This window comes from Thermobia domestica, chromosome 10 (assembly GCF_964235325.1).
Source record: "Thermobia domestica chromosome 10, izTheDome1.hap1.1, whole genome shotgun sequence".
Taxonomy (NCBI): Eukaryota; Metazoa; Arthropoda; class Insecta; order Zygentoma; family Lepismatidae; genus Thermobia; species Thermobia domestica.
In genome coordinates, this window is record NC_137463.1 from 147,967,372 (window position 1) to 147,992,299 (window position 24,928).

At 36.2% G+C, this 24,928-nt stretch overlaps 1 protein-coding gene across 1 annotated transcript in view; it reads right to left on the reverse strand.

The window, feature by feature from the left end:
* The window catches only part of LOC145662762 (mitochondrial carrier homolog 2-like), a 217,171-nt gene that overhangs the window by 47,491 nt on the left and 144,752 nt on the right, over window positions 1-24,928 (reverse strand). The window contains exon 4 of the mRNA XM_081728633.1: window positions 13,585-13,771. Coding sequence (XP_081584759.1) covers window positions 13,585-13,771 — 187 coding nt within the window. The remainder of the gene's footprint in view (window positions 1-13,584; window positions 13,772-24,928) is intronic.

The window sequence follows — 24,928 nt, forward strand, 5'->3', positions numbered from 1 at the left end:
AGTTGCTGAAGGTAGTGTGTGAAGTAGAATTGTGTGAAGAAGGTGAAAGCATGGTAGTGACATTGGACGATGAGGGTTTGGCTTTGGCACTAGTGAGATGGCAGTTACTGTTGTGGATTGCTAGGCCCCTTGCATTGAGTAATTGTTTGTTGCACTGTGAACACACTGAACCATTATGTACAGATGCACCAACAGTATTGAAATTGAATGCCCGGGTCATCATTATAGTTCAATAACACAGAGTGGTCGACATTGTCGGGCATGGCGCTAGTATCGTGTCCGGTCGACATCCAACTTGTCACAACAATGGACATATATATTGAATTTTAATGAAAAGTGATTCCTGATTGGTAGAGATGAACAAATGATGTAATGTTATTTGTGATTTCAGTTGGAGTAGTAGTCTGAAGAAGGAAGTGATATACTTCCGAAACTGTTACATTTCTAGTTAATTTATAATAAAGATTCTAGACAGCCTTGTAAGAAAGTTGTGTTTTTATCATTAAACTAAATCCGCATTCTTTATATTATCTCATTAAAGATTATTCTTTAGATTATTTTTCTTTAGCTGTGTGAAAAAAGACGGCGTCTCTAGGAACACCGATGTCAGAGGATGAAACTGTAGCCGTCTTTAGAGAACATAGGTGCGAGCCTGACTTCGCAGATTGTGAAGTTTGTGAAGTACAAAAGCGACTTACAATGTGCAAGAAGAGAGCACAAGCAATCTTTACACAAGTATCTATGATTTTCAAACATAAAATGTCTGTAAATCAACAACTGGATCTGGTGACTATCATTCCACTATACAGCCAGAAAAGATGTTCTTTATCCGTGGCAACAAGGAAAATTCTCGGCATCGAGACATACCTACTCATAGTGAAATCTGCTTCCCCAATGACCTTATCCTTTCAATGAAGGTGTTTTTTTTTTTTTTCTTTCTTTCTTTCTTTCAATATGACAGACTGAATGGCGAGAAACGAATACATTGTTTTGGATTAGAGAATCTTAGGTCAGCTCTGCAGACTACCTAAGAGTGGTTCGCGGATGGTACCTTTAAGCGTTGCTCCAAGCAATTCTCGCAGCTCTATACGATACATGCCGACCTACGAAGTACACAAGACAGTATATCTGTTATGCCAGTTTTGTATGCTTTGTTCCCAGATAAAACAGAGAACATTTACAGACATTTATTTTCATTTGTGAAAACTTGGTGTAAACAAAATCATCCAAGAATTTTGAAGACGGATTTTAAAACTGCAGCAATTAGTGCACTGCATTTTAAGTTTCCAAATACAGGGATTTCAGGATGTAACTATTTCAACCAAAGCATCTGGCGAAAAGTACACAGTCTAGGGCCAATCGATGAATATCTTAAGAATGAAGAGGCATGGCGTCATGTTCATCGTGTGCCACACTGGCACCAATAACGGTAAAAATATATCTCTGATGGTTGGTTGATCACAATGGAGAACTGCCCAACTGGACAAAAGGTCGAGGCTTTCAACAATTACTTTATAGAGCAATGACTGGAAAATTCATTCTCTCTCCGGAAAGTTAAAATTGTAGCAGTCAGAGCCATCGAATAAATAACTCGGCAGACAGTTGGCATAACCACTGAAACAAAATAATATCCAGAACCTCTCAGCACATTTTTAGGCTTGTGAAGTTGCTGAAGGAAATTGCTATATTTAATTTTTGTGCTTTCAGAAGAATGGAAATCCAGAGTATTCCTCACAAGAAAAGCAATCTATATAAAACTTGATGATAGGATACAGTGAATGCTTCATCATCTGAAGAAAAATGGTGACCTGAGAAAATGTTTTAGAAGCTGGAGCTTTGAACATAAATTTCAGTAGTTAAAGCAACATTTTATTTCGGATTTATGTTTTTCTTCATGGACAACGTGTAATTCATACAGAATGCATAGGACAAGGTTCTAATAGAAGCCGCCTAGGAGTATGAATCAAATGTTATGTGGTGTTGTAGTCACTACTTTATTTCATGCTTCTGGGCGCATAAGTTCTACTCTAGAAGTATGTTATCTCTATAGAATGCTGCTCCGGAGTTAGAAATAGCAAAAGGGCTATATGACATTAACTTTGAGCTTCATAAGTTAACATATGTACTTATGTTATGGTTGAAATTTTGTAACATTTCCTATTTTTGCGACCGTCTGAACTATTATTTTTACGTTGTGTGTAAATAAAGTAATGAGACTGGCTACACTGTGCACGCACCTGCAACGCTGATGCTGTGGGACTTCGAGGAGAGGTGAATGAACATGCGATACACCATCAGTGTACGTAGGAACTCGCTAGCATCATGGTGGTTGTTCGTAGCAATGGTTTTAGTGAAGCAGGTTTTGCTTGTGCATTCTACCAATGAGTGACACGAATATCGACCAATGTTATGCGATCAGTATTACTTCAGACTTGGACACAGTGTAACGGAAATTTTGGCAGAGATTCGCCAGGTCTACGGACACATTGTTTTGTCAAGGGCACAGGTCTTTCGTTGGTTTAAGGCATTTGCACAAGGAAGAGAATCAATTGGAGATCAACCTTGCAACGAAAGGCCTTCGGTTGCAAGAACTGGTGCAAATGTCGAAAGAGCTATTTCTATGATCGCTTGACAGTCCGAATGATCGGGACAGAGTTGAATTTGAGTCATAAAACCGTTCATCAGCTGTTGACAAATGAATTGGGAATACGAGGAATCTGCTCCACTGCTCCAAACTGATTGCGAAAATCCTTGCGCAGGAGCAAAAGGACATGTGGAGGGAGAGATACGTTGATTTTAGGATTTGATTGCAAATCACCCCATTTTTTTTAGAACGTGTCATGTGTCATCTTCAATTGAATCTCCTCCTTCTCCAAATGCCTTAAACCAACAAAACACTTGGGTCCTTGATAAACAGGGTTTGAAAAAACCCGGGTTTTTCTCAAAAAGGCCAACCCACCTGGGCCCATATGGGTTTTTTCGGGTTTTATTGGCTTTTTTTCGGGTTTAATTGAGTTTTATCAAAATATTTCAATGTCTTTGGGGTAAAAGTGTTAAAATGTGATTTTTATTTCAAGATTATCATTGTCACAACTTGCAACAATTTTCTATTCACTGCGGTTTTGAAACAATGGCCGTCATTTTGAAATTTTACGTTGGATCATCGCCAAAATATATACAGCTAATTTAGAGTATCTTGTGCTTCTACTCTAAAAATTTCGACTTAAAAGACCGAAAATTGCGCCGCATATCCGCTATTTTGAAAAAAAAAAAAAAATTGTCACCATTTTGAAATTTTACGTTGGTATACAGCCAAAATCTATACAGGAAATTTAGTGTGTCTCGTGCTTCTACTCCGAAAATTTACACTTCAAAGACCGGAAGTGATTCCCTGTAGTATGTGTGGTACAAGCAGACGAACGAACAAATGCAGATTGAATCATCCCAGAAGCCTCAGTGACGTTTGCCGAATATGTACACCAAATATATTAATTTAACAGCGTAAAATAAATGGTTTTTATTGTTGAAGTTCACTTGCGATACCTTGTGCGTTCAATTATGGGAATTTCCCGAGCGCTTGCTGCAAGAGAGATCTTTCCAGAAAATTAATTTAAGACCATTAAGAAAGATATAATTCATATTTTATAAAATAAACTAGCCTTTGGCTAGCTGGGGGCTCTGCCCACAGTCCTCCGAGTTTGCTCGGCCTACGGCCTCGCATTTCTTATCTATCGCCCTTTGCATCAACAGTGAATTTCGTGAACTTGCTCTTCATATTTCCTGAATCTGCCCATCCGGGGGCATCGCCCCCCACACACTGTCTTTGCTCGGCCTACGGCCTTGCATTTCTTGAACCCACAATTCTATCATTTCTTTTCCTATTTCAATGGACTTCCACGGCAAGACACCCCCGATTACTCCAAGGATGAATCAAGTGATGCTGACGAGGATAGTGACAGTGATAGTGCTAAAGAATTCCAGGAACAGGGAGAATCTCATATTACTTCGTTCGCTCCCATGCGTATCGTGCCTTCTCAAGTGAAGTTTGCCCCACCAGGAACCTTTTGTTGTTTTGACGAAGTTAAATATATTCCGCCTACAACTGCATCTTGTTTACTTCGCTGTACTAAATATCATTATATGCCTGTCTTAGAAGCCATGTGTGAAGCTGGAATTATTGAAGAATCCCACCTCATTGTTAATTCTTTTCCAGTCTTTTGCATCCCCAAAGCCTCGTCATTGCGGGTGATTTACGACTGTTCTGAGTGGACCGCTCTATATAAACCTGTGTCACATGTTACGCTCCCCAAAGTGAGTGATATCGCCAAGTTGGCTACTCCGGAATCTTACATGATAAAAATCGATTTAACCCAAGGTTTCTACCACTGCTCCATGATACTCGCCGCTTTTTTGGCATTCGCTGTGGCGAAAGAACATTTCGATTTGTGCGTCTCCCGATGGGGTGGGCCCTCAGCCCCCTTATCATGCACCGGTTCATCACTAATGAACTCCGTACTCATATTGGACATCTAGTGAACTTTCTTGTATACTACGACGACATTTTGTTACTCGGTTCCCCGAACAAGTTACAGGAAGCTCTCGAGATTCTCTTTTCACTTACCTGGGACATTAACGTCGATAAATCAGTGCTTTATCCCACCAAGCGCCTTATGTACTTGGGTATTTGGGTGGATCTCCAAGAAAACACTCTCTCCATTGACCAGAGGTATTTCAACATTGTGAAATCTTGTCCTATCTCTCTCTATCACTCTCGGTGGGCTCGCCAAGTGCTAGATGGATACGTAGTGTGGTGTACGCCCGTGACTTCGTTAACATACCCCATTGCATTTGCGATTCTACATCGAAAATTCTTGCATTTTGAAACCTCAGTGTTGTATACTGTACGATACAACGATATATGTACAACGAGTACAACGAATGGTATTGTATAATTTCTGCTATTGGCAACGATGGAAAATGCAAGTAAGAAGAAGAGGAAGAAGAAAAGGGATATAGATGAACAATGACGCCATTATGTAATAATATACTTTCAATTGGTGGTGAAAAATACATATATTTTTAAATATATTGATTTAAAATACTATTCTTTGCCTAAGGTATGCAATTTCCTATAGTGATTTGTTATAAAATTAAAATATATTAATAATACGTAAAAGAACTAGAGTGATAGTTATATCTTAAATGGTGGACTCGTCCCAGGACTTTTGGGATTCAATATGAAGTTCAGTAAGTCAGCCAAAATTTTAGACTATATGATATTAAGAAATAAACGAGTTATTAATACCAGTCAAAAGATGGAAACCATTCAACAAATTGTAGAAGGACAGTCACATGAATTATCAAACACGGACTTTCAAAATTTTATACTCCAAATGAAAGAGTTAATGGAAAGTAAAATGGAAGCTCAGTCAGTAAAATTAGAACAGCTGACGAATAATTTAGAACAGCAAATGATAAGGAAATTGGAACTGTTTGAAAATTCACAAACAGCCAAGTTGGAACAGTTGGCAACATCGCATAAAGATCAATTAGACCAGTTTGAGAAGTCTCAGGCTCTCCAACTTGAACAATTATCTCAAAGTTTGAAAGATAAATTTGATAGAATTGATGTTCGAATTGACATTAATACTGCACAAATACATGAATTACAGAGGGAAGTTTTGGAACTCAAAAATAATAGGAGTGCTAATAAAGAAGATAGCATAAATTTCTTAATTCCAGAAATTGATACTGAAATACAACGTCTAATAATGCATCAAGCAGTACACAGTAGCGAAGTAAATCCTGCCATACCACGGTATGGATATGGAGATTGTAGTCAATTGGAAAGGCACAGTGATGATACCAGTTCCAATTCTGTAAGTGATAAGAGTGAAGAAAGAGCACATCGCAATTCTGTACAAGTAAACAGTAGGAAGTTAAAATCTGCTAAACCTAATCATGTAAAATGTCTAAAAGTACAGGTAAAATTTAGTGAGATCAAGTCATTAACTAAATTTAGTGGTCGAGTTGATGATATACCGCGGAACACTTTTATTGAAAAATTTGAATCAGAATGTGAGTTAATAGGAATCGGTAAGTCTAACTTTCTTAAGATCCTACCTCATGTCTTATTACCTCCTTGCTCTATATGGTTTAACGCAGTTAAGTCAGGCTACGTAGTTATAATGATTTTAAGAAAATTTTATTAGCCAACTTCGAGAATGATTTCATACTGGCTAACAGGGATGCCCACGTTAGAAGTGAAAGGTATGACCCACGTATAGATAAGAGTATTATGGACTTTGTCATTAGCACATATAATGAGTTGAAATTATTGAATCCATATCAACCTGACTCAAGAATAATCGCATCTATTAGAGTTTTGTTGCCTTATAGACTGCAACAAGTTTTGATGACGTCGCAATGTATAGATTTCAATAACCTATTGTTAGTAGTCCAAAACTTTGAAAATCAAAGAGTTACACAATGTCATACAAACAATAATGTACGTAATAATTCTATACCTATACATAACCTAAGTGTTCAACAAAGTAACTGTGGAGGAAATAGAAATTCTAGACTTAATAGTAACGTAAATCAAACAAACAGAAATTCCAGATTTACAGGTAACGTAGACGAACCTAATAAAAGTTCTAAATTTACCGATATTACAAATGAAGTAAATTACAGAAACAATAGGTGTATTTTACCTAATACAACGAATGTAAACAAATTTGGTCATAATTATAGCCGTGCAAATGGCAGTAATTTCTATAATCGTAAACAGATAAGAAATGAACCGAATCTTTGTAACAGTTCCACAAGAGAATGTGCGATTCAGTGTGACTTAGTAGATGTGATGACCAATTCTACTTTAAACTAACGCCAGCTGGTGGGGGATGGGGTGAAACCACGCCAGCAACTCAAATACCAAATCCTAAAATTATGAGTTCTTCGTTTGATAACAATACTTTAAAATCTTGTATTAAATCTTCTGCAGATAAAGAATATGATAATAGTGATGAAACCATTCCAAAGACTCTAAGTTGTACAAATAATTACCAATATATTCCTGTACGTAATTGTTTTTGGTTATCAGATGATAATATTAGTGATAATTACGTAACTGATAACGATTTTATTTTCCTAAAAACATTTTGTACGGCCAGGATACAAATTAAAGTTAATGATATTTGACTGCAAGCTTTGATTCATACTGGCGCTACTGCATCTCTTATTTCATATTCATTTTGGCGTTACCTCACGAAAGATATTTCTAACCCAAGGCTGCAAAATGTTGACAATTTAATTTTGACTGATTATACTGGAAAGCATAAAAAAAGGGTTATGGGGAAGGTTCAAATAGTAATTTCTTTACAAAATTACGAAATTTCTATGCATGTGCTAGTCATTAAAGAATTAAATGAAAATATTTTAATAGGTTTAAATTTTCTTACTCAGCTACGCGCTGTGCTAGACTTTGAAAATAAAACATTTACAGTAAATTCACTCGATGACAAAATTATTTTGAATTTAATACCGGCTACAGATAATATAGCAAGTCAATGTCAGCCTTTCATTAATAACGTGAATTTAGAAGTAAATCATTGTGAATTTAGTACAGAAAATTCAGCAACCGAAACTCTCATCAAAATTAAGAATTTGATGATATTGCAAAGGAAATTACTGATTCTTTTGATAATGAACATTGTAAATTTATTCCGGAATTTAAGAATATACTTTACCAACACACAAAAGTGTTCTCAAAAGTTCCAGGGTGATGTAAAAATTTCATGTATGCGATTGATGTGGATACAAATCAACCAATTGTAACCAAACATTATATCATACCGTATAAATACAGGGATGAAGTGAGAAAACAAATTTGTGATATGTTGCAAAATGGGATTATCAGACCATCACAAAGTATACATCTTAATCCCATTCATGTTGTACCAAAGAAGGATGGAAAACAAGCTAGAATAGTCCTGGATTTCAGAAAATTAAACATATACGGTTACAACAAGTAAGGTATCCTCATATTGATGAAATTCTCAGTTCTCTACAAGGCAATACCATATTTGGGAATTTGGACCTCGTCTCGGCTTATAATCAGCTATTATTAGAGGAGAATTCTAGACATTATACAGCTTTTTGTTTCGAAGGACAGTTGTACGAGTTCAACCGAGTTGTTTTTGGATTCATTAATGGAAGCGCTGCTTTGGCAGCTTGTTTAAATCAAGTATTACGGCAAGATCTTCGCTCCAATGTAGTTTTTTATGCGGATGATATTTTAATAATGCGAAAGAATCCTGAAGAATACTTGAAAAGTTTGAACAGTTTTAGAACGTCTTGAAAATGCAGGAGTTATGGTTAATTTAGAGAAGTCAAAATTTTTCAAGACTTCTATTGAGTTCCTTGGATATAATATCAGTGCACGGGGCATGTGCTTCAGTGAAGCAAAAATTCAAGTAATAAAAGATTTACCTTTACCTTGAAATTTAAAAGAAACTCGACAAGTTTTGGGTTTGTTTAATTGGTTCCGGAGATCGATACCTCGGTTTGCCGAAATTGCTGAATCATTATTTTTAATCACAAAAAAAGGAGTTCCTTGGCAATGGAATGATGCTCAAGAACGAAGTTTTAATAACTTGAAAACCAGTATTATAAAAAATATTCAGTTGAACTATCCCGATTTTGATCGTACTTTTTACGTTCAATGTGATGGATCGTTATCCGGAATTTCGGGGATACTTTGGCAACCTAATGCATCTGCTGAGGACCCCGCAGTGATACATTGTGTTAGCCGAACTCTGAAGAATGCGGAAAAGGGATATACAACAACGGAAATTGAACTGCTAGCTGTACGTTTTGCACTTCAAAAGTTCGCCCCATATCTTATTGGCCGTCATTTTATAGTATTGACTGATCATAATTCATTACGGCATCTTAAAAGAGTACCAGGTTATAATAGTCGTCTACTGAGGTGGTCATTAGAACTGCAATCTTTTGATTTTGAAATACAGCATATCAAAGGCGTTCATAACATACCTGTGGATACGTTATCAAGGTTATTTCCAAGTTCTGAACATAGAGTACTTTCTATAAATTCATTTAAAGTTCTTCAGGATGAAATAAATAAAATATCGTTGTAAGAATTGAAAGAAGAACAAGAAAATTATGAAGAATTTGCGAGAATCATAAAACACTTAGCAGAGTGTCCGAAAATTTGACTGTCTACGTAACTGGAATTCGTTATATCAAATGTCAAATGATGTACTAGTGATTAGTGACTTTAAATATAAAAATAGAAAAAAAAAAAATATGTATACTACCAAAGCTAGTACCTCGCATATTAAAAGCATACCACGAAGATTTTGGGCATTTTGGATATCAGAAGGTGTATTCGTTAATCAGTAAAACTTTTTATTGGAAATATTTACGGCCTCAAATCAAGAATTACATTAACGACTGTGAGGAGTGTATGAAAATCAAGCACAATTATCAGGCCATATACAAACCAATGTTGTCAATCATACCTGAGAGACCTCATTCTTTTATTTCTATAGATCTTTATGGACCTTTACCCCGAGCACCAACTGGTGACACTTTTTTACTTACAGTAATGGATGTATTTACAAGATATTTGGTAGCACACCCTTTGAGGAAAGCAACTTCTGCAGCAATTGTGCGTAGAATTTTAAACGTGTATATTCCTCATTGTGGACCCATTGAACATATTCTTTGTGATAATGGCGCTCAATTTCGCAGTAAAGTTTTTATGCGTGTCATGAATAACGCAAATATCAAAGTTCATTTCGTCACGCCATATCATCCTAACAGTTCAATAGTTGAAAATATTCATCGTAATCTTGGAATGATGTTCAGATATTACTGTAAAAACAATCACGCTGACTGGATTAAGTACGTAACTGAAATTACATATTTCTTAAATTATTCTGTTTCTGATACCTTGGGTATTGCACCAGCAAACATACATAATGGTACTGATTCTATAAAATCAATTGAGCAACATTTTGGTATCAAGCTTAACGAAAGCGATGATCTTGATTATTCTCATCTAATTAGTATGGTGCATATACGTAGAACAAAAAAAAAATCCAATCACGAAACAAAAAAATTGAAGAGCAGCAAGCTGGAAAAACTAAAATAGAGACTAACGATCTTGTTTTTGTACGTTTGCATCCACAAAGTGACGCACCTTTGGAAGAGGATTTATAACTTTTGTGACTTATATGCTGGACCCTATGTATGTACTAAACAGATTAATCCTAAGGTATTTGAACTATATAATGTTAAAACTGGTAAACGTTTAGGTTTATGTAATATAGACGAACTAAAGAAATGGTGTCCCACTCAACGTACGAAAAGTAAATGGTTACAAATTGTTAAATCTTTAGTTCCTGAATAAATATTAAGTCAAATTAATATTAGTAATATCAATTCCTCTGATTAATTTTATTATATGTAATTTTAGTTATTATTGTAATTATGTTCTTCATTGTCATTTTCATTTCATTTTTATTATTATTATGATTCTATTGTAATGTTTATTCTGTTTTATGACATGAATGGTGTCTTAAATGTTTGTATTAGATACGCCCGAACAAAAGAACTCTGTTGCATTATACTTTATTTATAATGGCTTCAATAATAACTGTAATTGGATGTTAAGAGAAGAATTTGATTAGGGACCTGATAAAATAACTAAGTTGTGAAATTTCGAATTAGCCCTTTCTTCGGCATTAAAATGAAATATAATTATTATAAAATGAAGTATAAAATATTTCTGGTGATAAAATATAAAGTTTTGTAAATTTTATAATAATGAATTGGATTTTTACTGTATACGAGGGCAAGTCAAAAAGTAATATAATTCCATTTATAACATAGTTGTGATTACGGTCCAGAATTCTTCCTTAAATTATAAATAATTTAAGTAGTCCTATAATTCGGGAGCCATTATATACAACGATATATGTACAACGAGTACAACGAATGGTATTGTATAATTTCTGCTATTGGCAACGATGGAAAATGCAAGTAAGAAGAAAAGGGATATAGATGAACAATGACGCCATTGTGTACTAATATACTTTTAATTGGTGGTGAAAAATACATATATTTTTAAATATATTGATTTAAAATACTATTCTTTGCCTAAGGTATGCAATTTCCTATAGTGATTTGTTATAAAATTAAAATATATTAATAATACGTAACGAACTGGAGTGATAGTTATATCTTAACGATCACAACCAACACCGATCTGGGACACCTCTACATGCATCGCTCAGTGCCATGTCGGCGCTACCCCCACATCGCTGGCGGTTGTAGACCAAAATGGAACAATAGTTTTTTAGTGGACCAATATGTCTCCACTACCAATTTTTGTTACCGAATATTTAGCCGCAGCTTTTGCTGCATTATTGTATTACCCACAGAAGGTCCACATCCTTTCTAACAATATGGCTGTAGTATATTGCTTTTCCAAACATATATGTAGAGTGTATTACTTGTTGCCTATTGCACATATTGTATTCTTGTTAAATAATTTCATTGTTACTCATGTACCCTCAGAGGAAAATAAAGCAGATGTGGTCTCACGTGCCTTTGGCACGATCCTACAATTACTCTCAGCCAATCAGGGCGCTCCACCTGGCAACCAGGTTGACAAAACCTGGGAACCAGGTGGCAGCAAGCCAGTTCGAGCAAGTTGAGGGAATATCTTCATCGCCCTTAGACCCCTAAAAATATTCACTTTTGGCTATTTTCCTGTCGGTTAGTCCTGGAATGCTATAATCATGCCAAATTTCATCATTCTAATCATGCCGGAAGGGCCTAAACATTTTGGGGTGTAGAAGACTTCCCATATAAATAACATGGGAAAGATTTTCAGCTCCACATAAAATCACTCTATGGTTGGAAATTTTTATTTCTGATATTTCACTTAGGTAACGCTTACGAAAACGTACAAGCGTACCGAATTTCAAGATTTTATTCCAATTCTAAGTACCTAAAACATGAGATTATAGGCCAAAAAAAGGCCCATTTAAATAGCATGGGGACATTTTACATCCCCTCTTTAGACCCCCTAAAAATTAAGATTATTCACTTTTGACAATTTTTTCTGTCGGTTAGTCCCGGAAAGCTACCATCATGCCAAATTTAATCATTGTAGCCCTACAGGAAGTGCTCAATAATTTATGTCGGCTCATGTAGTTTTATATATAGTTAGGATGTTTCAGAATGTCTTAAATGAAATTAAATATATTCCAGCATAAAATACATAGTTTTATTGTTGAAGTGTTCAGTTCCGATGCTTTGTGCGTTCAATTGGGGGAATTTCTCGAGAACTTCTTTCGGGACGTGTTTTTTTTCCTCCTCCCTCGAAAATGCAGCTCCCTTTACTGTACATCGAAACTTCCACTAGTACGAAAGTTCGAATTCAGCACTTGAAATAGTAAGCGGTACGTAGTTTGGAACTCTGAGCATCGAGTTTCTTAAATTTGACGAATTTTTACGCTTTTGTTGGTGTTGATTCTACAGAATGCTTATTTAAAAAGTACCTGCAAATAACTGCACTAAACTGTTGTTGTTGAAAAACTACACTTTACTGAAGAATACTTGTGTTACCATCAAAGGTAAAAAATAATACTAATAGCTTTACTAATGCACTACATGTTTACTGGAGCTCCTTCGTGGCTAAGTGGTTAGCGTACGCGCCTTTGGCGTGGGAGACCCGGGTTCGATTCCCGTCGGGAGCTCATGTGGTTCGGATTCCACGTTAATCAGTAGGTCCACGTCTTATATAGCCTCGCTGCTGAAAGGGACGCTAAACTAACATCAACTCAACTCAACTCAACTCAACTACATGTTTACTGGTAGTACCGGCATCTATGGCTTTAAACGCGTCAACCGTATTTCTTGTCTTCATCCCCACATCCTTCAGCTTGCACGGCATAACCATAGGACGTAAAACTGAAATATTTCATTTGATTTTTCTTAAGTATATGAAATCTAGTTCTTTAGTCGCGTAGCATAATGAAAAACAGAATATTATGTAACACGAGGTGATAATAAAATCTCCGTTGAAAGAGAAAATACAGTTATATCAATTTAGTCGTCCCAAAGTCGAGAACACTTACCACTTGTTCCAGGGATCTAAAACAGAGGTGCTTGGCAACCCTTCCTTTTATTCCAGGTGTGAGTGTGAATCTTATGATACTAATATCTGATAAAATTGGGATACAAATACTATGGCAAAATCATAGCAAACAACACCAAAATCGAGTCGTGGCAAACAACACGCCACCGCTGACACATTTCTCAACTTCTTAAGTCAAATTTACTTGCCAGGCAAACGGAAAACACATTGAGCTAAAATGACTGACAATCAACTGAATAGCTAAGAGAACCGAAGTTTATTTCGTAGTCTAGGACGCGTCGAAAATAACAGATGTCACAAGATTTTTTTCTAGATATAAAAACAATTTCATAACTTAAGACACATACTTCGTTTACTATACACTATGGCATGATTACATCTATTCTACTTACAGACATCGAAGCTGAAGTATAACTTTTCAGTTCCTTGTCCTCAATAAGGTAAGTATTTATTGCAAAGGTTAATGAACTAGCTAATATAAAAGCAAGAACATCTCCCAGTAGCCTTGGTACTAATCCATGGAAAAAGCCGAGCACTCCATTTTCATTATATACTTCCTGTATAGAAGTTAAAACACCACTGAAAATAAATAAAAGAAAGAAAGTCATAAAATACCGAACAATTCCCATTAAATAAAACATTAATCAATTTACTTTAAGAAATAACATTATTGTTTAAAAAATGCATACAGTGTGTAACAGAAAGGTCGGAACAGTAGAATATTTCGAGAAAAACACTTGACATTTAAAAACCGCGAAACACGTATCCAATATTTTAAAGAGATCTATTAAACTACCATAAAACGAAGTTGAACTCCCCCTCCCTAACGGGGGGAGTGGGGGCAACTTTAAAATTTTAAATAGAAACTCCCTATTTTTATTGCAGATTCGAATTCTGCGACCAAAAATAAGCAACTTTTGCTGGAAGTACTTCTTCGTTAACTTTCTAGATGGCGCTGTAATCACAAAAACAATATCATCGAACCGACGTCCCCTAGATTTGCGATCTGAAATATTTCCGAAATGAAAAAAGTGTGACAAATCTGGTTACGCAAGAACGCACCCATTTCAGGGGCCTATAAAATTCTGTGAACAACAAGTGCCCCCAGAGGTCCCATCATAGGGCCCCAGGGGTGAACTTGAAAATTTCAAATAGAAACCCCCTATTTTTATTGCAGATTCTGATTCTGCGATTGAAAATAAGCAAATTTTACTTGAAGCCCTTTTTCGTTATTCTGCTAGATGGCTCTGTAATCGCAAAAAAATGAATATTATCGTATGCTCGTACGTTAGCTGAGGCTGATGATATCTCGAGAAATACTTTGCAATTTTAATACTTGTCCAATAATTTTAAAAGATCTATTCAACTAACATAAAATGAAGTTGCCTTTTTCTCCCCAAAATTTCAAATATAAACCCTCTACCTTAACGCTGATTTGGATTCTGCGACCAATAATACGCAAGTTTTACTTTAAGTATTTTTTCGTTATCCTGCTAGATAATACATAAATCGCAATAATAATAATAATAACAATAACAATTTAATAATATTATTATACGTCACCTGAGATTGATAAATGAAAAGCTGGTTCAAAAATTGGATATGCAGTATGTTGTTGCTAAGACTTGCAAACAAATAGTTAGGAACATATTTGTAATAATATTCTTCAAGAACTGACATTTTTCTGTGAGATTGTGGACACTATGAAAGTTGATTAACGCCACGTCTCCGTTGGAACATGAAGTTTCAATTAATAATCGGATATAATGTAAAAAGACAATGAAGTTATTCGTTTTTGTCATGTTTATGTAGATATTATAATGACGATTTGATTTGAATATAGACCATGTGATTTTACCTGAGAGGTAAAAGTGAAAGTGAACACGTAATGTTGATCGGTGAATATATTAAACTTTAAAATGAAACTATCAGCTTGTTGTTATGGTTATGTAGATGTTCATAGTTACGATTTGATTTGAAACTACATGTAATTCCATCTGAGAAGTGAAAGTAAATGTGAATACGTAAAGTTGATCGATAGATCAATTAGTCATTAGAAAAGAGAGCAAATGTGCTTTTATAAAATTAGTGGAACAAACCATTTGACCAGAAGACATACGTATGTGTCATCCCTATGGCATGTTCTATAAATACTTATCGTTGGTTGTAAATTACGGTCCAGTAACGTAGAAGCTATTAGATATCGGTAGCAGTAATCATTGTTACAGAAAATCTCTGAACACTCAAGATGTATTTCAACTGGTTTGTATTAGAGCTCTCAAAGTAAAGTTGTAACGCTCTCGATGATACAAGGATGGGGCAATTGCGAAAGGTCATGTGCAGAATTTAACGAAAAAAAATTAGCGTTCCACACAATCCCATTTCGAGATCTACTGTCGAGTGCATCGTAAGACGCGTTGAGGATACGGTAACTATAAAAGAGTTTAACATTCCTGGTCGACCGAAATTGGCGACGAACAGCTTGATGTTGCACTCATTTGTTGAAAATACTCACCTTAACATTCATATATTTAATAGCTGCTGAACATGAGATTAGTCACATGTCTGCGAAAAGAATGCTGAAGAATATAAAGTTCGCCCATACAAAATTCATCTGATGAATGAAGATGTCTTTGATCACCGTGTAGAATTTTCTGAAGATATGATGGAACAAATCAATGATGATCCACCACCACCATTGTATTTTCTGATGAAGCCACGTTCCACCTAATTGGTTACATTAATATATATAATTGCAGGTTTTGATTTGACAGCAATCTCATTGGTCCTTTCAAACACACTCTAAATCGTGAAAAGTTGAATAGCTGAGAAGCAGTGCTAAATAATACAATAACTGTTCCCCTTTTTATTAATGACAATTTGATTTTTTTAACTGTGTGAGGAGATGCTTCGAAATCAAGTAGTTCCATCAATGAGACACTGTAGAAGGCAATTTTGTCCACAGATGGTTCCAGCAAGATGGTGCAAGACCACACTACATTATAAATATGCGGCTATTTCTTAACACGGATTTTCCTAAACAACGGATTGGCGGGAAAAAAAGAGGCGAGGTTGAGTGGCCCGCTCGTTCTCTGTTACCCTGACTTATCGTCACTAGAACATTTTTTCTGGGGTTTTCCAAGTGTCCGAGTATACCAAACAGTGCCAACCAGTTTGGATAATCTTCGTCAAAGGGTTATTGAAGAAGTTGCACTTACTGAACTGAACGTCACAGGAATGCACTATTTATCTTTTACCATCGAATTGCTTACTGTCAGACCAAGAATAGTGCGCAGTTTGAGCACATGCTGTGAAACATCAATTACATTTTGTTAATCTGCAAATTATAGACAACCAAGTCGTGAGAGGCAAGGGGACTCACGATAATCAAGTTCTGCGAGAAAAACGGGAAAACAGTACGTGGCTGGTAAAGCTTATGTGTAGTTACGCATTCCGCAGCTAGCGTAACAGTAAATTAAAAATAGCAGGAAACGAAGACAGGACAACGTTCTTTATTCTCGAATTTTATGTGAAACGGAATGCAGTTAATATTCAATGAAGTTAGAGTTATGTTAAATCCAAGTGTATCAGCCACACTTCCTTAAGAATTTAACTTAACTTTGAGAAAGTATTTAAAAAGCAGGTGGATCTACTGACTCTGAGATGTAGTAAAGAGTGTGCCAAGAATTAGACTATCAGACTGATGTATGTTGAATAACAAATGGCCCTCATCTTGAGCATCTTTGACAAGTAACATAACACACATGTGTTTATAAACAAAAAAAAAAAAAAAATCTTGAGTTTTCTCTCATTTAACATAAGCTGCATGTCATTATGAGTAAAACATTAGTTATTAACCTGTGAAATCGAGAAGATCATTTACAATACCCTTGTATATCAATTAAATTTCTTTGTGATTTATCATCGTTTTGTAAATTTGTTTTCCTGTGAAATCTGTCATTTTTGTGTTTTTTCGTACTAGTGTGAAATAATGATTTTATTTAATCTATCTGTGTCACGTGATATTTAACGAACATATTGGTCTACTTGTTCTTTACAATTCAAGGGAAGATGTGTCTCCTTGTAAAGCACAAACACTTTCCTTTCCATCTCGTAAAGGTTTATAACCGTCACATAAAAATGTAAATCAAAGCAATTTTGTTTTATGCTAAGCCTTTTTAAATATTGGTAGCGTATTCCATGCTTTTTAATTGCACGTGTATTTCTCGAAATATTTAGGTTATTATCAATCCCAGGTAAAGTACATGATATTTCTTTTTTGGGGATTACAGCGCCACCTAGGTAGATAACGAAAAGTACTTCAAATAAAATTTCCGTACTTTCGGTCGCAAAATCAAAATCTGCAATAAAAATAGCGGGTTTCCATCTGAAATTTTTAAGTTGGCCCCTGGGCCCTATGATGGGACCTCTGGGGACAATTGTTCACAGAATTTTATAGGCCTCTGACATGGGTACAATTCTTGCGTCACTAGATTTGTCTTTTTTTTTTTTTTTTTTTTTTTTTTGGTCATTTCGGAAATATTTTAGGTCTCAAAATTAGCAGTCATCGCGTCGGTACGATGATATTAATTTTTTGTGATTACAGCGCTATCTAGTAGAATAACGAAAAGGTGTGTGACGACATGGATTGTCACAAATATGTAATGTGGATTTTGGGTGATGTATGTATATATAAATAGGTAACTTATTATGGATTTATTAGGGAGTAGATGGCGCCATCTTTTATTTTATGGAGACATACGACCTTATTCTCCCATTGCCCTTTTCCATCCTACCTTTCTGGTCTCAAACAGGTTTGTAGTGTATTGAGAAAATATATTCGAAGATCTTGTACCAGCTGGTAATGTAAAATGACGAGGCCCTCGTGATCTAAAATCCGGATTGTGATTGGTTGGTTTCGAACCCGGAATGGAAGCCATGGATCAACTGACGTAGATCGTCAGTTGGTCACTGTTTAAGGTACGTAGTGTTTGTTCTTTACATTTTGTTAAATTCAGTTATCAGTTTTTTTTTGTTTTTTGTTTTTTTTTTGTGTGTGTGTGTGTGAAAAAAGGTGAAAAATGTGTTTCTCAGTGGATTCCGTGAGTATACTCAATGTATTTGAAACATAAATATTTAAGGATTGACATATTTAGACACGAGCAAGTGTAAAAAATTTGCTGATTGAAAAATTTGATTACTGAAAGACAAAAATTAGAGGTTGTGTAGGCCATGTTGGAATGGCGCTTTTTTGAGAAAAAATGTATCCTAGGCTGTTTTTCCATTAGGAACTGTAGGATTGTTTTTTTTATTATTATTATTATCCGATTGTTAATCTTTTGTGTACTATTAGTTATTTTTTTTTATTTTTTTTATTTATAATAAATTGTTTATCCTTGTTACTTTGAAGTAGTAGGGTTGTCATTGCTAAGTAAATTCCTTAAACAACTGAGATTTTTTGCTTGAATTTTGTGAATCAAAGGTGAGAGTGATACATATACATTATATGGGTGCGCTAGGCGGCCTTTTAATACAGTACCGGCGAAAACTCTCCTCACTTTTTTCAGGATTATTTCCCCGGTGGGCAGGTCTGTATTTTGAAGGTTAGATGTGTGCTGTTCGCTTATTCTTTCAAGTACGGATTTTGGCCCGGGGTGGTCATTCTGAAAGAAAGGGGATTAAGAGAGTTTCGTTACAGGTGCTTCAAGTAAAAGTTTCTTAGTTTCATTCCCGGAATCAGAATCTGCAATGAAAAAGCGGGTTTCTATCTGAAATATTCAAGTTGGCCACTGGGACCCTATGATAGGTCCTCTGGGGGACTTGTTGGTCACAGAATTGTATAGGCCCTTGACATGGGTACACAGTTGCGTAATTAGATTTGTCACATTTTTTTCCATTTCAGAAATATTTCAGATCGCAAAGTTAGGGAACGTCGGTACGATGATATTCATTTTTTGCGAATACAGCGCCATCTCGAAAGATAACGAAAAAGTACTTCCAGCAAAAGTTGGTTATTTTTCGTCGCAGAATCCGAATCTGCAATAAAAATAGGGGGTTTCTATTTAAAATTTTAAAGTTGCCCCCACCTCATCCCGTCAGGGAGGGGAAGGGCAACTTCATTTTATGTTAGCTGAATAGACCTTTTTAAAATATTGGATACGTGTTTCGCGGTTTTTGAATCTCAACTGTTTTTCTCTAGATATTCCACTGTCCCGACCTTTTCGTTACACACACTATATGTACATCCATGTACAAAGATCTTTTGGATACACAATACTCTAACTGACAATTTTTCGTAATTATTGTACTTTTCTCCGTGTTTAGTGTAGCTCGAATGGAAACGATAGAAAGTGTTGCGTTCTTGAAAATAATTCCAAAAATTATTACAATATATAAAAGCTACGAGCCACCACATTAAACTTTTTTGCTCCAATTTCTTAAGCTAAATTATGGTGTGCATCGGCGGAAGATTTTCATTCCAAATCATTCCGGAAACGGGAGCACCCCATCTCGAAATCACAGTTAAAAATTCGCCCATTCCGAGATTTCGGAATCTCGAAACTTTAGCCCGGCATTTCGAAATCTCGCAATTTAGTAGGTCGGACCTCCGGAACCACTGAACTACAGTTCGAAATTTCGGAATTCTAGAATATGTGGATTTTGGTATTTCCGAATTTTGGAATTTCAGAATGCCCAACGACAGAACGTTGAACCGGCATACTGAAATATCGCAACGTTGATATTTCGGAATTTTGGGACATCGAGATGGCGGAACTACGGAATTTCTGGAGCTTTGAATTTTACAATCCTTATTTCCATACCAACAAAATTTCAGAATCTTCGATCTTCAAGTAACGTCGTTACGAGTACGACATCAGCACCAAAACCAATCTCCCTATCGTGATGAATCTTAGTACCTTTCGCCCATTGTTAACTGCGTCAATAGACGTTTCGGTGTCTTCTTCAGCAGAATCAAAGATGTTGGAACTGAAGATAACCTCAGGGTGTCCCAGAGAGACATTCCTCCATGGATACATCTCTGATCATGCTAAGTGTGTGGTACTAGTATTTACTAGTGCAACAAGGCCCACGGCAACTGTCACTAATGACAGTTTCTTCCTCGTCGAGTTTTCCTACTCGAGTTTAAAATAAAATTTGGAAAATGGAAAACTCAAAATGCGGTGAAGGAATAGATTCAGAGTTAAGATTGTAGATACTGAGAAGGTTAAGGCTTCGTTGCGCCGATACTGCATTGCACTTTTCAACTGACATGTCTTTGGTATTCGTCCGTACTCGTTCTTATAACGTTCAGAAGCAAGACTCCGGTCACAGGTTTTCTTGTTTATAATAAAGCATCAAATTCTCTTCCTTGATAAATTCTTAGTAGGGCAACCACCTTTATCCCTTATATAGCTGTATATTATGCTTTATTTTCCTTACATTACAGTTTATTATGCTTTTTTCTAAATTATGCCTTAATATGCTGTTCCTTGAGTTATGCTTCATTTTTACCCATTTCTATTACATATTTGCTTTATTTTACTCGTTTTTATTACACAAGCATTAAAAATCTAAATGAAACTATTAATTTCTCCTACTAAAATTACATCAATACAACATACTTCAGAATTCAAACAAATTGCACTTAACATGTCAACATAAATAGATAATACTAATATTTGAAAACAAGTTTAATTTTCTTGTGTTCAATCTTCTTCATCCTCGCTATCGCTGATGGTATAAGTATTTCTGTTAGCTCCCTATTAAAAGCAAGGCACAAGTGAGCTTCAAGATTTTCCTCCATAAACGAAGATCTGTGTGGGTTTAAAATCCAGTTTAGAGTGGAGAAGCTCATTTCAACTGAAGCACTAGAAGGAGGCACAGTTAATGCTTTCATGGCCAAGGTACTCGAATTTGGAATATTATCCAGATGTTTCCTCGAAAAGGAAAAGGGAGAAACGGAAGTTATTTCGTCTAGAAGAATTACACAATACATGCACAATTCTTTCAAAGGTATATAAGCCTGAGAAAAACAACTCTTCTATTCTATCAGTAGACCTTCAGCAAAGATATTTGGATTTGCGCGGGTAGGATCCAGATACTGAATATGTTTCCAAAATTTGGTAGCAACGTGATGTCCACTCATATAACCTGGAAGATTTCTGCACTGCACGCCAGAAGTTTCAAGAATTTTTTGAACTGACGAAAGAATAAGCCACACTTGACTTGCATCCACACTATGAGCTTCGAAAACTTTTAACTGCTCACAGACGACATCTATAATTATACCTATGGTATTAAGCTGGAACTTCAGATATTGTTCTTCATTTCCAAGTAGTTTTTTGAGATTTGCCACAGCAGAACTTCTTTTTTCATCTTTCCCTTCTATCCACTTCCGCAATGTGCTGTAGTAAGCATTGTGAAATTTTCCTGCCAAGAGGCAAGTCCCCCAAAGGTTAATCACTGGCACCGGAGACAAACTGGTGATCTTTTCTGCTTCCCACAAGAGGTTCAACAGACTTTCCGCTCTGCCTAGTGTTTGTGTTTTAGTCAAAGCTTATTTAACTGATGCGATAAAAGTATCAGCTACTTTCAGATTATTTATAATCTCTTACGCACATAAGTGGAACATATGTGCCCAGCAAGTAGAATGCATCAATCTAGGAGCAACTGCAGCTAAGGGCATAGGAGCGCTTTTCATGTATGGGATGTTATCAGATATTAGAACTAAAAACTGCCTTCTATTAACACCAGTATCACTTAACTCGTGTAACGTGGGTTCCTGTCACCACGGCATGGCGCGTCCTCAGGTTGCGGATCGATGAGAAGGCCTCTAGATATAGAGGTTAGCTGCGAATATACTGAATAAGCAGTCGCGGACAGACGACTAGGAGTGGTCCTCCAGCTTGGGGGTTTGGGTAAGGCTAACACCCTCATCCTGTAAAAAAAAGGTACCTGTTCAGAAACATTCACAAAAGCCTCGGACAAGGACTGATAACTTGGCACGACATCAGCAAAAGAAAATGGACATGAGATTTGGAACATGGAATATTAGAAGTCTTTATAGGGCAGGCGCGTTAAAATCTGTAACGAGTGAGTTAGAGAAATACAGGATGGACGTAGTAGGAGTTCAGGAAGTTAGGTGGGAAGGAAATGGATCTGAGAATTCCGGAAATTTTACGTTTTTTTACGGGGAAGGAAATAAAAATCACCAGTTAGGAACAGGGTTTTTCATTCACAAGCGAATATTACCACCAATTAAACGGGTTGAATTTGTTACTGACAGACTTTCTTTTATTACTCTTAAGGGACGGTGGTGTGATATTATTGTTTTAAATGTACATGCTCCAACTGAAGATAAGGGTGACGATATAAAAGATAGTTTTTACGAAGAAGTGGAACGGATATTTGACCAACTCCCGCGATACCATATGAAGATTGTATTAGGGGATTTCAATGCGAAGGTAGGACGAGAGGATATTTTCAAACCGATTATAGGGAACGAAAGTTTGCATAAGGAAAATAATGACAACGGTGTTAGACTCGTGAACTTTGCAACATCCAAAAACCTAATCGTGAAGAGTACAAAATTCCCACATCGCGACGTTCATAAATACACTTGGACATCACCAGACGGAAAAACACATAATCAAATTGATCACGTTTTAGTAGATAGAAGAAGACAATCTAGCATAATTGACGTCCGGTCGTTTAGAGGGGCTGATTGTGACACTGATCACTACCTGGTAGTAGCGATAATACGGGAGAGATTATCGTTGAATAAAGGTAATATTCAATGTCCGAAAACGGAGAGATTTAATTTAAAGAAATTAGAAGAGAGCCAGGTAAGAGAGGAATACCAGATTGAAGTTTCGAATAGATTCGCGGTTTTAGAAGACTCGGAGTGCACTAGTGTTGAGGATACTTGGATTGAAATTAGAGATAGCATTAAAAGTTCAGCAATAGAAAAATTGGGACACGCGGAAATACGTAGGAACAAACCATGGTTCGACCAAGAATGCATTAAACTAGCAGAGAAGAGAAAACAGGCAAAATTACGGTGGCTACAAAATCCGAATGAAAAAACTACACAAAATTTCGCAGATACCAGGCGGGAAACTTCCAAAACTTTTAGAACAAAGAAACGGGATTTTTTGAAAGCTAAAATTAAGGAACTTGAAGATAATAGTAAAAATAAAAATATTCGGGACATGTATAAGGGGATCAGCGAATTTAAGAAAGGCTATCAACCTCGTGCTTATATATTAAAGAAATCTGACGGAACAGTTCTCACCGATACGGATAGCCTCTTAAATAGATGGAAAGATTTCTTTGACGATTTGCTGAACACGCAGCCAAAAACTAATGTGCGTGGAGAAAAGGAGATACACACCGCAGAACCGTATATTCCAGAACCCAATCGAATAGAAGTGGAAGCCGCTATAAAGAAATTGAAGAAACACAAATCTCCGGGTGTAGATGAAATTCCGGCTGAGTTAATTTTAGCTGGAGGCGAAAAATTGTGGAACAAGATACACAAACTCATTCTCCTTATCTGGAACAAGGAACAATTGCCACAAGAGTGGAAAGAATCAATCATTGTTCCAATTCACAAGAAAGGCGACAAAACTGACTGTAATAATTATCGAGGCATTTCTCTTCTGTCAACATCCTATAAAATCCTTTCAAATATTTTGTTAGCAAGATTGACTCCATACGCAGATGAAATTATTGGAGATTATCAGTGCGGATTTAGACGAAATCGATCAACTATCGACCAAATATTTACCATTCGCCAAATACTCGAAAAGAAGTGGGAATACAATACCCCGGTACATCAACTATTTATTGATTATAGAAAGGCTTACGACTCCGTTAGGAAAGAAACATTATACAACGTTCTTACAGAACTTGGAATACCGAGAAAGCTAATTAGATTAATTAAGATATGTTTAAATGAATCCCAAAGTAAAGTCCGGGTAGGAAAATTTTTGTCCACGAGCTTTCACGTCGAAAATGGCCTGAAACAAGGAGATGCGTTGTCGCCATTATTATTTAACTTTGTGCTGGAATACGCCATAAGGAAAATCAAAGATAGCAACCAGGGCCTAGAGTTGAACGGCATTCACCAGGTTATGGCATATGCTGATGATGTAAATTTAATAGGGGATGATAGGAGAACAGTAGAAAGAAATGCAGAGATCTTATTAAACGCTTGCAGGGACATGGGTTTAGAAGTAAATGCAGAGAAAACTAAATACATGGAAGTGCGTCGGGACCGTAATACGGCAAATTGTGGAGGCGTTAAAATATTAAATAATACTTTTGATAAAGTGGATACTTTCAAATATTTAGGATCAATATTAACAGACGAAAATCATATTCACGAAGAAATTAAATGTCGACTAAAAGCAGGGAATTCGTGTTACTATTCGGTTCAAAATCTCTTGTCGTCGCGAATTCTGTCGAGGAATTTGAAGCTTAAAATATATAAAACGATAATCATGCCTGTTGTTCTGTATGGTTGTGAAACATGGTCGCTTACTCTGAGGGAAGAACATGGACTGAAAGTATTTGAGAACAGGATCCTGAGAAGAATATTCGGACCCAAGAGGAACGAGAATGGGGAATGGCGGAAGCTTCATAACGAGGAACTACATAGTTTATACGGTTTACCCAACATTGTTAGGGTCGTCAAGTCTAGGAGGCTTAGGTGGGCAGGTCATGTAGCTAGAA